The sequence below is a fragment of the Aulonocara stuartgranti genome (genome assembly GCF_965226115.1).
Source record: "Aulonocara stuartgranti genome assembly, chromosome: 3".
Taxonomy (NCBI): Eukaryota; Metazoa; Chordata; class Actinopteri; order Cichliformes; family Cichlidae; genus Aulonocara; species Aulonocara stuartgranti.
Window position 1 is genome coordinate 15,224,276 of NC_138941.1, and position 19,041 is coordinate 15,243,316.

The window sequence follows — 19,041 nt, forward strand, 5'->3', positions numbered from 1 at the left end:
GAATTGAACTATTTGATCTGTTCAAAGCCTCCCAGTCAGTGCTGTTCTCCATGCCTGTCTCACTGTACATGTTATTAGCACAAACACTTTAAAGGTGATCCTTTAGGACTTCAGCAATAATCCAGACAGCAATGTAGTTAGCAATAAAACAGTTTTACTGGGAATTACAGTGGGGCAAAAAAGTATTTAGTCAGCCACCGATTGTGCAAGTTCCCCCGCTTAAAATGATGACAGAGGTCAGTAATTTGCACCAGAGGTACACTTCAACTGTGAGAGACAGAATGTGAAAAAAAAAATCCATGAATCCACATGGTAGGATTTGTAAAGAATTTATTCGTAAATCAGGGTGGAAAATAAGTATTTGGTCACCTCAAACAAGGAAAATCTCTGGCTCTCACAGACCTGTAACGTCTTCTGTAAGACGCTTTTCTGTCCCCCACTCGTTACCTGTATGAATGGCACCTGTTTGAACTCATCATCTGTATAAAAGACACCTGTCCACAGCCTCAAACAGTCAGACTCCAAACTCCGCCATGGGCAAGACCAAAGAGCTTTCGAAGGACAACAGGAAAAGTATTGTAGACCTGCACCAGACTGGGAAGAGTGAATCTACAATAGGCAAGCAGCTTGGTGTGAAAAAATCAACTGTGGGAGCAATCATCAGAAAATGGAAGACATACAAGACCACTGATGATCTCCCACGATCTGGGGCTCCACGCAAGATCTCATCCCGTGGGGTCAAAATGATCATGAGAACGGTGAGCAAAGATCCCAGAACCACACGGGGGGACCTGGTGAATGACCTGCAGAGAGCTGGGACCAAAGTAACAAAGGTCACCATCAGTAACACACTACAACGGCAGGGAATCAAATCCCGCAGTGCCAGACGTGTTCCGCTGCTGAAGCCAGTGCATGTCCAGGCCCGTCTGAAGTTTGCCAGAGAGCACATGGATGATACAGCAGAGGATTGGGAGAATGTCATGTGGTCAGATGAAACCAAAGTAGAACTTTTTGGTATAAACTCAACTCGTCGTGTTTGGAGGACGAAGAATACTGAGTTGCATCCCAAGAACACCATACCTACTGTGAAGCATGGGGGTGGAAACATCATGCTATGGGGCTGTTTTTCTGCCAAGGGGACAGGACGACTGATCCGTGTTAAGGACAGAATGAATGGGGCCATGTATCGTGAGATTTTGAGCCAAAACCTCCTTCCATCAGTGAGAACTTTGAAGATGAAACGAGGCTGGGTCTTCCAACATGACAATGATCCAAAACACACCGCCCGGGCAACAAAGGAGTGGCTCCGTAAGAAGCATTTGAAAGTCCTGGAGTGGCCTAGCCAGTCTCCAAACCTCAACCCCATAGAAAATCTGTGGCGGGAGTTGAAAGTCCGTGTTGCTCGGCGACAGCCCCAAAACATCACTGCTCTCGAGAAGATCTGCATGGAGGAATGGGCCAAAATACCAGCTACTGTGTGTGCAAACCTGGTAAAGACCTATAGTAAACATTTGACCTCTGTTATTGCCAACAAAGGTTATGTTACAAAGTATTGAGTTGTATTTTTGTTATTGACCAAATACTTATTTTCCACCCTGATTTACGAATAAATTCTTTACAAATCCTACCATGTGGATTCATGGATTTATTTTTCACATTCTGTCTCTCACAGTTGAAGTGTACCTCTGGTGCAAATTACTGACCTCTGTCATCATTTTAGGTGGGGGAACTTGCACAATCGGTGGCTGACTAAATACTTTTTTGCCCCACTGTAACTTAAAAAACAAACAAATATCTGTCTCCTAATTCTTGTCACACAGGAAAGAAGCATCAATATCTGATGAGCAGACTTCTTTCTTTCTTTTTTTGTTTTTTTGTTCACATTTTCACATCTTAATTTTTAAGTGAAATGGGCATTTAGAGTTTATACACTATGTATATAAGGTAGTACAGTACAGTGGAACCCCGACTTACAAAATGAATTCATTCCCGAGGGTCTTTCGTAATTGAGTTGCGTGTTTTAAGTGAGGCGATGCTGAACGATAGGCTATAGGCTAATTGCTATCTAGAACAACAATTCGTCGTTCAAGTGGAACGGCGAAGCGCAAGTGTGGAAACCAAGGGGTTGTCACATGATTCGGAAGGCATTGTGGGCGTTGTAGGCTCAGCCAATCGGAGCCAGCGGATTTTGTTACTCGGGCATTTTGCCATAACACGGGCAGAAATATTATTCGTAATATAATATTCGTAAAATATTCGTAAGTCGGGGTTCCACTGTATTTTTGTGTGGTGCGTTTTTCTATTTCTTAGCAAAAGTTGAACAAAGGTATTTAAGTTCACGTAGGATGATTTGTTTTCATTTTCACATGGTCTTACTGAGGTAATGCGAATTGAAACATGCATTCTTTTTTTTTTTGGCAGGGGGGCTGATGTGCTGGAAAAGCTTGAAAAGGGACCTTGAAAGTGCTTAAAAAGTGCTTGAATTTGACCCTGAAAAAGGCGTAGGAACCCTGCTCACGGCAAAGCGTGGGACAGACCCGCTCGCCTCGCAAGCAATTGAGCTGTTATTACCACCGACAAAGCGCATGTCCCGGTACACAGCTGCCATAACCCCCGCTGTACACTGACTTCATTTACTGAGGTTTTATTTCCTGATGTTCGTATGTGTCATACGTGTTCCAGTCGCCAATTCTGAATTATAACTAACATTAAAAACATGTTTAAGGAGGAGAGAAAGCAAAAAAATTCGATTAACAGCTGATGTTTGGGTTTTTGTTCAATAATCAGCGTGACCTGATAAACGCATAAAAGAAATAACGTTGGTGTTTCCGTCATGTAGTAACTGTTAGGTTTAACTGTACAAAGGTGGTTCGACACTATGAAACACACACAGACTTCATGATGTTCGCCTCATTTTTTTATTGTGAATATTAATCATGAGGGTAAACGGCCCTGTTCACCACGGAGCGAGGTCAGCATGTCCACGATATCTTCAGCTCTCTGAGTTAACCCATCAAACTAATCTAACGCTCATCTACGAATAACTCACGGCTCATATCAATATGATTTTACAGAAAATCATCCTTATTGCTGCCAACTATTCCAGAGACATGAAAATCTACAGCATAAAGAACACAAAAATATATAGCAGTCTAACGCAACACTTTAACAGAGATGAATGCATCAGTCTGTCACAGATCAAAGTGGAATGAATGTGATTGGTTGAACTGGTGTTCGTGATCTGTGTTTTCTGCATTTTCATCAGCGTAAGAGACTCAGCAGCAGATTATGACAGTTATACATTTGATGAATCACCAAATTAATAAACGCAAGAAACGATCAAACCTGTTCCGACAGTTTGAGTTTGTGTTCCCTCAGCTGCAGACTCGCTGCTTTTTAAATGTTTGAGAGTGAAGATGAGATAGTGACTAAGCAGCAAAGAGAACAGAGAAAATCCAAATCAGAGTTTTTCTCTGAATTAAAAGCAAGGAAACAACAATATATTCTACATGGTGAAACTGATGGTTTCTGGTGTTTGGGTCTGTTTTTCTGTATTCATGCAGATAAAGTGCAAACTCAGATGAATTATACCATCAAATGTTAAAGGAAAATATCAGGATGAGTGTCTGTGAGCTGAGAAGGACGTGAAGCGAGCAGTTTATCCCAGAGCTGAAGCTGCTCTGTGTGCAGAGATGAGCTCAGATTCCTGCTGTGATTGATCAACAGTCACAGAAATGTAGACTTGTAGTTATTACTGCAGTATGGTCACAGCAGATACTGATAAACATGTATTATGAGGATGGATGATCAAGTTTCTCACTCTCTCCTTTAAATCTCAGTTTTTTCTTCTTCACAGTTTATCTGTTAATTTATTAATGAATAACACTGAAAGAGTTTCTGTTATATTTCCCCTTGAACATCAGCTTATTAGGGCGGCATCAGGAAATAGCCCCCCTCCAAAGAATGAATAAATGAATGATGATAATAATAAAATGATTAAAAAGCAGAGCTCAGAGTGGTAGAATGGTCAAACATGGATCCACGGGTGGTTCAACTGCATTTGGTGACGTGACTAAAGCAAATCTTTCAAATAATCCCACCATCAACGGGATGTTGTCTCCTTTACTACGGTTACTTTACTTGGTCACCGTGTGAATTTCTTTGAAATGAACCAAATTCTTTTATTTGTTGGTTGTTGCATCTACAGACTGTGAGCTCCGTCTTCTTTGTCTTTGGAGCCGAACTCTGACAAAGTTAGGAACAAAACTTTCTCCAGCGTGTGAACTTTCCTCCTAGACTCAGTCTGAGCAGTCAGACCACATATTTCTAAAGCAGCACATGAAGGTGTGGCTCACACACACACAGGTGAAGGAAACAGCTGCAGTATTAAAAACTGCTTCACTGTCTACAAATAAATGAACTGAATGTTTCTTTCAGGCTGTAAAAACCTTATTTATCCTCCATTACAGTCCTGCATTCAGAGCATTACTTTTGTTATATTAGTACATGTATTTTATTCTGATGAACACATGAAACTCTGAGCTGGATTGAATCCATTGAATCAGAGTCCAGGACTCAGACTAAACACACTGAAGGTGTCCTGAGCTCGGCCCCTGTTCCACAGTAACTGCTGTCAGAGTCACTGTTACTGAGTTAGCTTAGCTAGCAGAGCAGCTAGCAGTTAGAGTATGAACTCTGTAAGCAGTCAGCTCGGTCCTGGACGTTGTTACTGACATAAAGCTGCTCTCTGCAGCCATGTTTGACCTGCTGCTTTGTAGGACTACAGTAATGGAGGATTTGGAGGCTGAACTGGGCTCTGTGACACTTTTTGTAGTGAACTGATGAAAGCTGCGTCTCAGATGGATGTTAGTCCAACACATCAGACACGACCTCTGCAGCTCTCAGTTGATGTGCACATGAATGATTTGTGTTTCCTCTGCAGGTGAAGGTAGAAAGTGTGTGTGAGCTGATGTGGATTGAGCAGCATGGATCAGTGTGAGGACAGAGATGAGGGAGTCCCTCCCTCTAAAAGCACTCTGTGTGGGGAACATGAGAGCCAGACCACAGCTCAGAGGTGAGATGACCATCTCTAACTGTCCATGACTCTTCTCCATGTCACAGCTCAGCACTCACATCACTGCTCCATCATTATTCACAGGAACCAGCCTGGACCTCCACCCAGCTCTGTGTCGTCTAAGAGCAAACGGGTGAAGCATTTCTTTCGTAATTTAGGGCAAAAGAAGTCATCTGACGAAAAGTAAGTTCATGTCAGTATTAAAATGTTTGAAATTTTAATCAGCTTTTTACTATTTAACGATTTAAATAATAAACTATTTACATAGTTTATTTATAGTTTTTATCTAATGTATTGGACACATTGGATGTGACACATGTTTCATGTTCACTTATTTTTAGCGTCAATCAGAAACCATCCAGCTCTGTGTCCTTAAAGAGTGACCGGTCCAATCCTCGAGGCATTAATTTTAAATCCCAGCCAGTGTCTGCTGCAGAGAGGTGAGCTGTTAGTAACAAGAACTCTCTGATTTAAATGATTTTGATGTTTCCTGGTTTCTAAAATGCATCTCTGTAGCAGAGCAGTGTCTCCAAGGACACACAGGCTCAGCTGTAACTGTCAGTTTATCTGGTTTAAGACACATTTGGACTCAATTGGCTGTTTTTAACTATGTATTTTAATCAGAGGTGTAAATTTAGACCTCACACATCTGGATCCTAAACTATGATAGAAACAGCTGCTAGCAGTGGGTAGTTTGACTTTGATACGCTGCTCTAGAAAGCAAACAAAGGTTTGTGCAGCTCTTCTTCAGAAAAGTGTTCAGAGAGCAGCTGCTGTATTAGACAAAGGCTCGTCGTGTGAGCCCAGATGTGTGTAACAGCTGGATGAAGGAGAACCATCACAGTCACGTCTCCATCCCGCCTTTATTAATGAACTTCCTGTTGCTTGCAGATGACAGGAACACAAAGTGTTTGTGCCACGTGATGCTGCAGGATTTGTTAACGTGTCCAATGATGGTAACATCTCCTGGTCTAACTGCAAACACATGAGCGCTCCTAACGGCAGCTATCACAGCCACACAGGCAGACTGTGTCTCACTGTTGCATTCAGGGACATTTGTTTTCCTGTAAAAAGCTGAACTGAGTTTGTAAGATCATCACACTGCCCCTCTGACTGTCTCCCCAACTACTCTTTCAAGGATTGTCAGGTTGGAGATCGGCCTATAATTAGCTAAGACAGCTGGGTCTAGGGATGCTTTTTAAGTAAAGGTTTAACTACAGCCAGCTAGGGATGGGTACCGTTTAGATTTGAAAACCTGCTAAATCAGAATCAGTTGCTGATGATGGCTTGTTTCTTTGACATTAATCATGTATAATCTTAACTCAAAGTGAACATAGACTTGATTGAAGTAACTCAGATCAGCCAATTCAAAATGCTAATTCAATCAACTCTGAGTTCATGGCTAGACTCAGTTTGTTGGCCCTGCACCTTAAAACTATTCCCTGTTTGTCCCTCATGTTTTTTGGATATTGTTTTCACATCTTATGTCACGGCTAGCGGGGCGAGCCATGTTGAATTTAATAAAGGACCCAAGATGCCGACACTGCTGTGAAGTGAGTGAGCTTTATTGAAACGGTGAAGTGCAGTGAAGATGGCCTGTGCAGAAGCTAAGATAACCTCTACTGAAAAACTAAAAAACTAACCTGAAACCTTAAACGGAGACACGGGGAGATAACACAGACGAACCAGCAACAAGCAGGAGAAAACAAAGGGCTCATATACACAAAAGAGCCATCAGGGAATGAGAAAAGGGAGACACAGCAGGATTCATTGGACATAACCAGACAAGGGGAAGCAAAAGTAGACACACTAACATAGGACATGGCACTGTCAAAATAAAACAGGAAGTGAACACAGAGACACAATACTAACAAAGTACAGAGGGAACACAGAAACCAAAACTTCAGAACTAGAAAATCTTAATCAGAATGAAATTGTAACAAAAGTCAATAACAATCAAAACAAAACTACTGAGTCCACAGACTCGGGACATACATCGGCTCAAACTGTGGTCATAAATATTTTGTACTTGTAAACAGTACAATCGTACTGTTTACTGTAATCGGATTACTTTTTTCAAGTAACGAGTAATGTAAGGGATTACTATTGCAAAAACGGTAATTAGATTACCGTTACTTTCCCGTAGGAACACTGCGTTACGGCGTTATTAAAACCGTGAAATTTTTGCGAGAATGTCTCATGACAATGACGCAAGCGAGTGCGACGGCTGTGGTAGCTCGTGTGTCAACAATAGAAAACATGGAGCGAGGGATAGAGTACGATCGTGCAGCATTTAATACTTGGAAATACCGACATTACTTTGAATTTGACTCTTTAAAAAGCGACAAAAACATAAGCGTACGTTGTACACTCTGCATCGGAAGAAAACTTCTTTCTACGTCGAAAAATTCCACTTCCAACCTGAGCAAGCACCTAGCACGCTGCCACAAGAATGTTAAATTGACAGAAAACCCCCAGGATCCCCTCACTGACGTGACCGCTGTGGCTACCACATCTACTTCCACCGGGCAAACCTCAGATGGACCCACTCCTGCTAAACAGGTTAAACTAGACGTAAGAGCAACAGGACTTAGTGCCACTGAACTGAAGAAGCTTGTCGTTGCCTATATCGTCGAGGACATGTTGCCGATTTCCACTGTAGACTCTGAATCATTCCGACGCATCGTAGAAAAAATACCAACTAACAGTGGTGTCAAGCTGCCCCAGAGAAAGTCATTTGTAGGATACCTTGAGAGAGAATATGACAAAATGAACTCTAACTTGAAGGCTACACTCGAAGAGGCAGAGTTTGTTTCCACCACTGCTGACATCTAGACGGTAAATAATAAAAGTTTATGGGTGTAACAGTTCACTGGATTAATTCCACATTACAACACAACAAGGCCGCTCTAGCATGCAAGAGAATTAGAGGCAGCCATACCTATGATGTAATTGGAGCAGAGATTGAAGAAATCCATATGGACTACAAGGCAAAGTTATTGCCACTGTAATGGATAATGCATCCAATTTTGCCAAAGCATTCAGAGTATGTCAGCCCTGTCATTTGGAGTCTGAATCTGAAAATGAAGAAGGTGATGACGAGGAACCGACCTTTACTGAGGTCATAGAAGCTCTTTCAGCTGCATCTGGTGATGCACAGTTTAGCTTCCCTCCACACTACAGATGTGCATCGCACACAATTAACTTGATTTCAACAAGCGATGTTGACAAACATCTAAATTCCTGTGCAGACACCAAGGCTGTATATAGGAGTAGCATTGCAAAATGTTCTGCTCTTTGGACTAAAGCAAATTATCTGAACTTTTATTCTAATAAATTTAATCAGCTTGAACATTTTGTAGCACAAAAGTAGAAAATAGCTCCGTTTGCTGTTGCCTGCATTGTAGATGGGCGGCTTTGCCTCAACACCTAAACAGGAAAATGAGTTTAGTCAAGTATTAAAGTGGGATTGAAGAGGTCTGGAAAATAGAGATCAGGTGTTGTGGTGCAGCATGGTCACAAGAATCATTTAGAAATGGGTCAAAATATTTTCTCTTCTAGATTTTTTGCACAGTCTGATGTGCTGCTGCTCTGAGGTTTACTGCTCTCTGTGTGCTTAGAAAACTGTGAGGTACAAGTAGATTTGACACAAGTTATAATGGCTGATTTCCATATAACGGTGGAATACAGGGACTTAATCGTTAAGTAAGAAGGAAAGTTTGAAGCCTAATCTTAAAAGTAGAGACAGTGTCTGTCTCCAGAATCCAAACTGGAAGCTGGTTCCACAGAAGAGGGGCCTGAAAACTGAAGGCTCTCCCTCCCATTCTACTTTTAAATACTCTAGGAACAAGAAGTAGGCCTGCAGTGTGAGAGCAAAGTGCTCTAATAGGGTGATATGATACTACAAGGTCATTAAGATAAGATGGGGCCTGATTATTTAAGACCTTGTATGTGAGGAGCAGGATTTTGAATTCTGGACTTAACAGGAAGCCAAAACAGGAGAAATATGCTCTCTCTTTCTAGTCCCTGTCAGGACTCTTGCTGCAGCATTTTGGATCAGCTGAAGGCTTTTCAGCGAGTTTTTAGAACTTCCCGATAATAATGAATTACAGTCGTCCAGCCTGGAAGTAATAAATGCATGAACTAGTTTTTCAGCGTCACTCTGAGACAGGATATTTCTAACTTTAGAGATGTTGCACAAATGGAAGAACACAGTCTTACATATTTGTTTAATATGTGCATTGAAGGACATGTCCTGGTCAAAAATGACTCCAAAGTTCCTCACAGTGTTACTGGAGGCCAAGGTAATGCCATCCAGAGTAAGAATCTGGTTAGATACCATATTTCTAAGGTTTTCAGGGCCGAGTACTTGGAAATACCGACATTACTTTGAATTTGACTCTTTAAAAAGCGACAAAAACACAAGCGTACGTTGTACACTCTGCATCGGAAGAAAACTTCTTTCTACGTCGAAAAATTCCACTTCCAACCTGAGCAAGCACCTAGCACGCTGCCACAAGAATGTTAAATTGACAGAAAACCCCCAGGATCCCCTCACTGACGTGGCCGCTGTGGTCGATCAACATTAGCCTCTGAACAGGTGGAGGAAGTCAGTCGGAGGAAACTAATGGTACCGACATCCACAAGGTGGAATTCCCTGTATGAGGCCATTTCTAGAATCATCACAATTCCCTTGAATGAACTTAATCCCCTGTGTGTAAAACTGGGAATCAAGTGCCTTAATGAAAGGGAGTACCAGTTCTTGAAAGAGTACTGTACTGTGATGAAGCCCCTGACAGTGGCTCTGGACATCTTACAAGGGGATGAGTGCACCTACGGGGCTTTACTGCCAACACTCACAAGCCTGATGTCAAAGACCCTTTCCCTGAAAGATGACCTCTCTAGAATGACAGCCAGCCTTCCAGATGTCATTGTAAAGGTAAGATTATTATTAATTGCTTTGGGTGGATTTGTTAAATTTATTATACCATTCACAGTGGGTGGATGTTATACTTTGTTTTAAGCAGTGGGTACAATTAGTAAAATGATAGAATAAAAGACCAAGTATTCACCCCTTGTTAAATATCAGGGACATTGATCATCATTAATCATGAATATTAATCATTGTTACGCCCCTAGTCTAGGCGGGTAGGGACGCACATAAGGTTGGAGGAGAGAGAGACAAATCCCCGCCCTGGTTCCCAAGCCAAACATCCAAACCAGTTGTGAGTAAAAAAAGTGATTTTATTTAAGGACAAGAAGCATAGCTCCAGGGTGAGCCCAGGCCAAAATAATAAACAAAACCAACTAAGTCCCACCAGAAAAGACTAACTAAACCCTAAGAAAGAAAAAAGAACAAACAAATGACAGAGCTATCCCTCGCTCCCTGACCAAGAAAACAGGAGAAAACGATTCCAAAAGAAAAGGCAGCTCACCCCTTCCGCTTCAGCCCACGAGTGCCTAAGCTCTCAGCTAATGCACTAGGAGCGGCTTTTACAATTCACACTCCCACAAATACACAAGATAAACACAGGCTGGGAAAACCAGGGTCAGGACTGCGACGGCTGTCAGGCTACTCGCTCGTTCCACACTCTCTCTCTCTCTCTCCCTGGAGCTGTCAGAGCGGCTTTTTGAATGTGGTCACCTGTTCCATGGTCCAATCAGCTGCTCACTACTCTTCATTAGGGGAGGGACCTGTAAAGAGTCTTAAACACAGTAAAGAGACACAGAACAAACAGCCCACACAGTGTTCTTATGGCCACAGCCGTAACAATCATAATATCAACAAAAGCCTCAGCCAAAATTAAATCTCATACAGTACATACATACAATACATACATGATAATAGAAAATATAGATGGTTTAGAGCTGTAAAGCCCACAAAATATTGACAATAGGTAATTATACAGTAAAATAATTTTATTCTTAGTTGCATCATATTGTATGTTACAGGCCCTCAAGACTCGTTTTGATGCTGTTCTGGACAGCCAAGAAGGACTTCTCGCAGCGGCCACTTGTCCCAAGTTTAAACTTCGTTGGCTGAGAGATGAGCGTAGGAGAGAGTATGTGAAGGAGCTCCTGCAACTGAGAACACTAATGTGTCCCAAATCCCAGCCAGCCCAGCCAAAATGGACTTTTTTGAATTTCAGAATCAGCCCACAGAAAGCTTCTCAGCAGAAAAAGAAGTGCGGTAACTGACTTTTTAAAGTCAGGCTATGAGCTTGAGATTCTGAATCAGTTTCCAAATCTCAAAAAGATGTACATGAAATACAACAGTCCAACTCCATCCAGTGCACCAGTGGAACGGCTGTTCAATTTAGGTGGATTGGTGCTTTCCCCAAAAAGGAACAGAATGTCTGATAGAAGGTTTGAGAAACTTCTGCTGATGCGATATAACCACTGTTTCAGTCCAAAAGAAAACAATAAAACATAGGTCTTTTTCAGGGTTGCCACAAACTGAGACTGGATTAACAGCCTGAATGTAGCATGCAATAGCATTTTCTGTTTTTGTAATCTCAACATTATGCCTCTCTGCACTTTACCAACTGTTAAAAGATGTTTTTGTTAATTTTATTTATTTTATTTATTTATTTTTTGCTTTATTTATATGAAAAGATGTGTGTATACACAAAAATAATTTATGTTATATGCTGGAGTATGCAGAAATACAGTTTAAGCCTTTATTTTCTTAAAATATGGTGTAATGTGCAGAAATATGTTCAAATGTTAAACAAATTTATTAAAGTCAAAGACTGTTGAATTTAATTTAACTTTTTGTTTGATGAACTGTTTATAAAGTTAAGATTAAAAGTAATAAACACATTTTTTAAAAAGACACTTTTCCATTTGATTCACTTTTATATGATGGATTATGCAGAAAAAATAGAATTGGCCCAAAAGGTCTATTGATTTATCACGCATTCAGGTAGTGAACATGTTTTTTAAAAGTAACTAAATAACTAAGTAATTAATTGCTTTTGAAAATAAGTAATCAGTAAAGTAACAGGATTACTTTTTTGAGAAGTAATCAGTAATCAGTAACTAATTACTTTTTTCAAGTAACTTGACCAACACTGCTTGTAAATCAGACTGTGTAGTTGTGAACTGAGTTTTGTAACATTGTAAAACAAAATATCTGAAAAGTTTATGTTTTTGCGTTCATTGGTTTGTGTGTAAAAATGTAAAAAATATAATAAATGTAAGAAACATTAGAACTACTTTTGCTGACACAAAGTTTGGCGAGCACTGCAAGTTGGCACTTTAAACCAGTCACTGATATAAAGAGAGCACCTTGTTCCAGGGCATCTGAGCATGGAGGGAAAGCTTTATGCAGGAGATGGTAAGAGCTGTTGGGACTAAAGAAACTGAGCAGAAAACTACAGACATCTGGAACTGAGTTGTTAATTCTCAGTGGGATCAGCAGCACTAGCAAAGCTTCACCATGACAGTCATCTGATTGACTGAACCCATCCAAACATCACTTCATGGACCTTTAGCTTGTGTCTGTGTGTGGACAGACATAACATGAGCTAATTATACATTACTCCTCCACAGAGTGGACCAGGAGAGAGCAGAGGTTTCCACTGGTCAGTCTGCACAGCAGCATCAAACACACCTGGACTCTGTGGTTATGGTTTGTAGTACTACGTTTACATTTGTTCTTTTCAGTCACCTCTATGCTGCACTTTGTGGACCAGAGGATTGTCAGTGTGTCCAACATAAATCAGAGTTTGGGCTCCATGATTTCAGTCAGATTGGGGTGACTGTAGCTCAGGAGGGGAGCAGGTCAGCTACTAGTCAGAAGGTTTGTGAATCAAACCCTGGCTGGCAAATGTACTGAGTAACGTACTAAACCCAAGCTGCCCTCTGATGCATCCATCAGAGTGTGAAAGAAAGTATTTAAGCATAGAACAATGTGCTTGGTTGAATGAGGCATGTTGTATAAACTGATTTGTGTGCACACAGTATCAAAGAGAGCTATATAAGAACCAGTCCATTTACCAATGGGTAATTCATATAGTCTTCTTTTCTAGCGGCTGGAGGACAACATCACCATGTTTGTGAAGAACGAGCTGAAGAAGATCCAGAAGCTTCTGAGTCCAGATCACCCAGAAACTTTAAAGAGCCAGATGGAGGATGAGGAGATGTTTGAAGGTGAGGATGAAGATGAAAGAAAGAGCTGCAGAGAAGCATTTCTGAAGATCACACTCCACTTCTTGAGGAGACTTAAGCAGCATGAGATGGCTGACCATCTGCAGAGCAGTAAGAGAATTTCTCTAAAGACTGAATATTGATCTTTCCTAATAGCTCAAGAAATGGACCAATAGACATTCATCCTTTCAGGGTACTGAAAGGCTATGATATTTATTATATAATATTTGTTTCTGAATTTCTTACCTTCAGAAATATTTGCTCCACTCTGTAAACGTGAACTTAAAGCCCAACTGAAGAAGAAGTTCCAGTGTGTGTTTGAGGGCATCGCTAAAGCAGGAAGCCCAACCCTCCTGAATCAGATCTACACAGAGCTCTACATCACAGAGGGAGGGACTGCAGAGGTCAATGAGGAACATGAGGTCAGACAGATTGAAACAGCATCCAGGAAACCAGACAGACCAGAAACAACAATCAGACAAGAAGACATCTTTAAAGCCTCACCAGGAAGAGACGAACCAATCAGAACAGTGCTGACAAAGGGAGTGGCTGGCATTGGGAAAACAGTCTTAACACAGAAATACAGCCTGGACTGGGCTGAAGACAAAGCCAACCAGGACATCCAGTTCATATTTCCATTCACTTTCAGAGAGCTGAATGTGCTGAAAGAGGAAAAGTTCAGCTTGGTGGAACTTGTTCATCACTTCTTTAATCAAACTAACGAATCAGGAATCTGCAGGCTTGAAGACTTCCAGGTTGTGTTCATACTTGATGGTCTGGATGAGTGTCGACTTCCTCTGGACTTCCACAAAACTACAATCTTAACTGACCCTAGAAAGTCCACCTCAGTGGATGAGCTGCTGACAAACCTCATCAGGGGGAAACTGCTTCCCTCTGCTCGCCTTTGGATAACAACACGACCTGCAGCAGCCAATCAGATCCCTCCTCAGTGTGTCGACATGGTGACAGAGGTCAGAGGGTTCACTGACCCACAGAAGGAGGAGTACTTCAGGAAGAGATTCAGAGATGAGGAGCAGGCCAGCAGGATCATCTCCCACATCAAGAAAGCTCGAAGCCTCCACATCATGTGTCACATCCCAGTCTTCTGCTGGATCACTGCTACAGTTCTGGAGGATGTGCTGGAAACCAGAGAGGGAAGAGAGCTGCCCAACACCCTGACTGAGATGTACATCCACTTCCTGGTGGTTCAGGCCAAAGTCAAGAGGATCAAATATGATGGAGGAGCTGAGACAGATCCACACTGGAGTCCAGAGAGCAGGAAGATGATGGAGTCTCTGGGAAAACTGGCTTTTGATCAGCTGCAGAAAGGAAACCTGATCTTCTATGAACCAGACCTGACAGAGTGTGGCATCGATATCAGAGCAGCCTCAGTGTACTCAGGAGTGTTCACACAGATCTTTAAAGAGGAGAAACAACTGTACCAGAACAAGGTGTTCTGCTTTGTTCATCTCAGTGTTCAGGAGTTTCTGGCTGCTCTTCATGTCCACCTGACCTTCATCAACTCTGGACTCAATCTGCTGGAAGAACAAAAAACAACTTGGAAGGTGTTTCAAACAAGAAAATCTTCAGAGAAATACTTCTACCAGTGTGCTGTGGACAAGGCCTTACAGAGCCCCAATGGACACCTGGACTTGTTCCTTCGTTTTCTCTTGGGTCTGAAGACTAATCAAAGTCGTTTGCAAGGCCTGATGACACAAACAGGAAGTAGCTCACAGACCAATCAAGAAGCAGTTCAGTACATCAAGAAGAAGCTCAGTGAGAATCTGTCTGCAGAGAAAAGCATCAATCTGTTTCACTGTCTGAATGAACTGAATGATCGTTCTCTGCTGGAGGAGATCCAACAGTCCCTGAGTTCAGGACGTCTCTCCACAGATAAACTGTCTCCTGCTCAGTGGTCAGCTCTGGTCTTCATCTTACTGTCATCAGAAAAAGATCTGGATGTGTTTGACCTGAAGAAATACTTTGCTTCAGAGGAGGCTCTTCTGAGGCTGCTGCCAGTGGTCAAAGCCTCTAAAAAAGTTCTGTAAGTTATAAAGTTTTTATTTAATATTTATATATTTATATAATTTTATATATTTATATATAATATTTATTTAATATTGATGTCTTAAATTTATTTTTGATTAAACTAGCAATAATTTTATGGTAGTATTAAATAAATACATCATTAATGAATTATTTATTTTAGTAATTAATTAAAAAAATTATATTGATAATTAATTATCAGTTAATTTCATTTAAAATAATTCATTATTTATTTATGTACAATTCAAATTAGTTAATTACATATTTAATCAATTATTGGTTTGTTTTCTATTTTAATTGTTTTACTGACACATTTAATGAATTATTTAATGATGTATTTATTTAATTCACGTTGCTACTCCTGGCCCTGCATCGCTGTTCATAAATACATTTTATTTGTCAGCTTCACCCATCAAAGTCAGGGGGCGGGGTTAATGCTGATCAAGTCAAAACCATTGCTTTGGTCTGGTGGGCGTTCTTTTAGTGGGCTTTTCTCAATACTAAGTAGGCCTACACACCAGGGTTTGGACATGTGTGGACCCAAACTATACTTAAACTTTACCCTTTTTTGTGTGTCACCAAATACACTTTTAATATTTTCTAGACAAGAATGTAGTGGCGTAATCTTTAACCTCTTTTGGCTCCAAACAGAAGTGACAGACTTGAGCAGGGTTCATTTAAAGGCTGACAGAAGTGGAGTGGTGACGGGGAAATGTTTGACAGGACAGTGTTTCAGCCTCCACAGGTTCATGTTGTGCTCCATCAGTCAGTGAAGATGAAGTCAGTGCTGATGAGGCTGTAGAGTGTGTGAGGGATGTGAATGAGGATGATGAAGATCTGATGATAGCAGATAAAAACAGGCTGCAGAGACTTTGAGCCATACAGGGCACACAGTGTGTGTACAGAACAGCTGAAATCATTATGGAGGCCTCACTGGGATATGGAAGCATCACAGTACAGCTTCAGTGAAGCTTTAAAGTCTCTGATATGAGATGAGAAATGAAGCAGCCAGAGCTTTTTCATGAGTGGAAATCCACTGTGACTGTGAGCTGCTGCTACAGCCTCCAGATTAGCCAGCAGCTCATCCTGCTCAACATTTTCTCACCAACTTTAATGGAAGTGTGATGTTTTCAGCTGGAGTGATGGTCAGGGTGGCCTCCCTCTCCTCTTCTTCTCCTCTTCCTCTTTCATTTGTAAAGCCACTTCTGCTGCTTTCATTCATTTGGAAGTCCTGTAGCTGAGTTTGGGAGAGACTAACAGCCTCGGCAGCAGAGGGGAGTGTTAGATTTGTATTGTTGATTGTCATTTATGCTTAGAAATATTTACTTATATATGCTTAGAGTTTTGTAATTAGTTGTAGATTGGTAGAGGTTTTGATCCTTGATAGTCTGCAAACTTTGTGTGTATTGGACAGCACTTTGGGAGCATGAGAGGTCATACCGTGTCTTATTGTTTTATGGTAGGATTAACGTAGTTGCGTCTGTTCTAGTCTGAGTGCTTTTCTGTTTAGATGACCTGCTGGACTTCCTTACCGGGGGGTCTAGTCTACCCTCTTCCTGACCAAGGATGTTTGACCCTTTGATCAGCAGTCCACACACACACACACACACACACACACACACACACACACACACACACACACACACACACACACACACAGGCAAGGTACTCTTTGTGTGTATGTAGACGTCATATGTTAATGAACTTATGCATATTCATGTAACCTCAATAAAAGAACAGTGGTACGGGAGAACGGACGAGACCAACTGGAGTCAAGCGGTTGTCCGGTTCTCTCCCGTGCACGAGAAACATGAAGAAGCTTGCCTACTTGTGTCTTGCTTTGCAGTGTAATTATATTGTCTTCAACGTTCCAGCGGATGGGTTCAAGCTACAAACCTATCAGGGAGAAAGGCTGTAACACCACCACTTTACTCTGTTCTACCTGTCACATCATTTTATCAGGAAACAAATATGCTCATGTTTTTACTATGTTTGTCTTGAAGATGTAAGAAGATCACATGGTGCTTTTTATTATTGTGTTGGTTTGTTTCCTGTCTCTTGGATGGAGCCAGCTGTGCGTGGCCCCTGGGCCTGTGGTCAGAGTGTGTGCTGGATAATCCGGCCCAGGATGAGGCCAAACTGACATGGGATGAAATGACTGTCACATAATTGAGCTTAGTGTAGTTTCATTTCTGCACAATCTAAAAACAACCAAAACTTTGTTCTGTCTTTTCTATTTTATACTGTAGACTTTCTTTGATACTGTGTCCAAAAGGAGCAGCTTTTACTTTGAAGGGGAGGCGTCTCTGTTTCCTCTTCAGGTTGGATGATGGAAGCAAATGAGTGTGTGATGTTCTTTCAGTGTTGCACTTTGTAGACGGTCCCTGAGCACTGGTCTCACAGCCAGCTGCACATAGAGACCAGTGTTGTTAGTCCAGGTCAGAAGATGACTTGTTGGAATGAAAATGAGCTTGTAGTTTGTCTGCTTTAATAATGTGACTGGAAAAAGGTGTTGGACTTCAAATATGTCCATTTCTTTCACACTTCACCTTTAAAAGTGAAGCCTTGTGGTTCCTGGAAGGAAAAACACGACTTTTTCAAGTCTTTGTCCTGTTTTTATGATAAATGTACGACTTTAATATGAAACATTCAGAGTTTTTTCTCTTGTTGTGTTTGTTTGAAGCTGCTTCCTGTTGGCTTCAGCTGTTTGGAGTTTCCATTTTCTAAACTTCTACATTCTGAACCTTCTTCAGCTCTGAACAGATGATGAAACACTGAATGATTTCAAGCTCACACTTTGTCTAATAAACTTACATCTTTCATTCTTTATGCAGATTGAGGGGCTGTGGTTTGTCAGAGATCAGCTGTGATTATCTGGCAGCAGCACTGAAGTCCAACCCCTCCCATCTGAGACAGCTGGACCTGAGTTGGAACAACAAGCTGCAGGATTCAGGAGTGAAGCATCTGTGTGGTTTCCTGGAGAGTCCAGGATGTGGACTTGAAACTCTGAGGTCAGTCAGCATGTTTTAGTTGTGCTGAGATGAATATGATGTGAAAGTTGTGCTGACACTAAACTGCAGACATCAGGCTGATATTATACTGATCCACACTGAGGATCTTCATGGTAAAGTCTGTTTTCTTCTTCTCTGGTTTAGTCCATTGACTGCAGCAGAACAATGTTCACATTTCAAACAGTGAGACTCAACGTATGGCCCGCGGCCCACACGCGGCCTGCCCACCTTTCCTGATTCAGAGAGAGGGGACCCTGATTAACTGTGTAGTGTTCTTCCTCACAGTTCTAAGTATCAGACACAACAATGAATAATCCACAGCTGACTGTCTTTAGCAGGTCAAAGGTCACGGCACACAGCAGACAGTGGGAAATATTATAATTCTGATCATTTATCAGCACATATCCATATGTATAAAAACAAAGCTGACACTGTGAGACTTGATCAGAGGTGTGATCATCACAGCAGAGGCCTTTGTGTCAAAGTCACTGAGGATCAAACAGAAACACATGAAGCAGATTTTCCTGTTCTGGCTTTTTATAGCAGATAACCTTCAAAATATTCTGCAGTCCATCAAAAACTGAAGCAAACCATGAATCAACATGTGAACATGAGCTGATGCTGCTGAAGGGAAGCAAAGTTACAGAGGTTTGATTACAGACACAGCTGAGAGTTTGTAATCTGTCATCATTTTAAAAGGTTTAAATTTCTTCAGTATTGAACAGCAGAAATGAGGCTTTGTTTTCGGAGGCCGACAGC

The 19,041-nt window shown here is 41.4% G+C and overlaps 1 protein-coding gene across 1 annotated transcript in view; it reads left to right on the forward strand.

Moving 5' to 3' along the window:
• LOC309702569 (uncharacterized protein) overlaps nt 1–19,041 on the forward strand; it is a 1,256,944-nt gene that overhangs the window by 926,516 nt on the left and 311,387 nt on the right. The window contains 1 exon segment of the mRNA XM_082527162.1: nt 18,106–18,282. Within this exon segment, the coding sequence (XP_082383288.1) occupies nt 18,106–18,282 (177 nt within the window).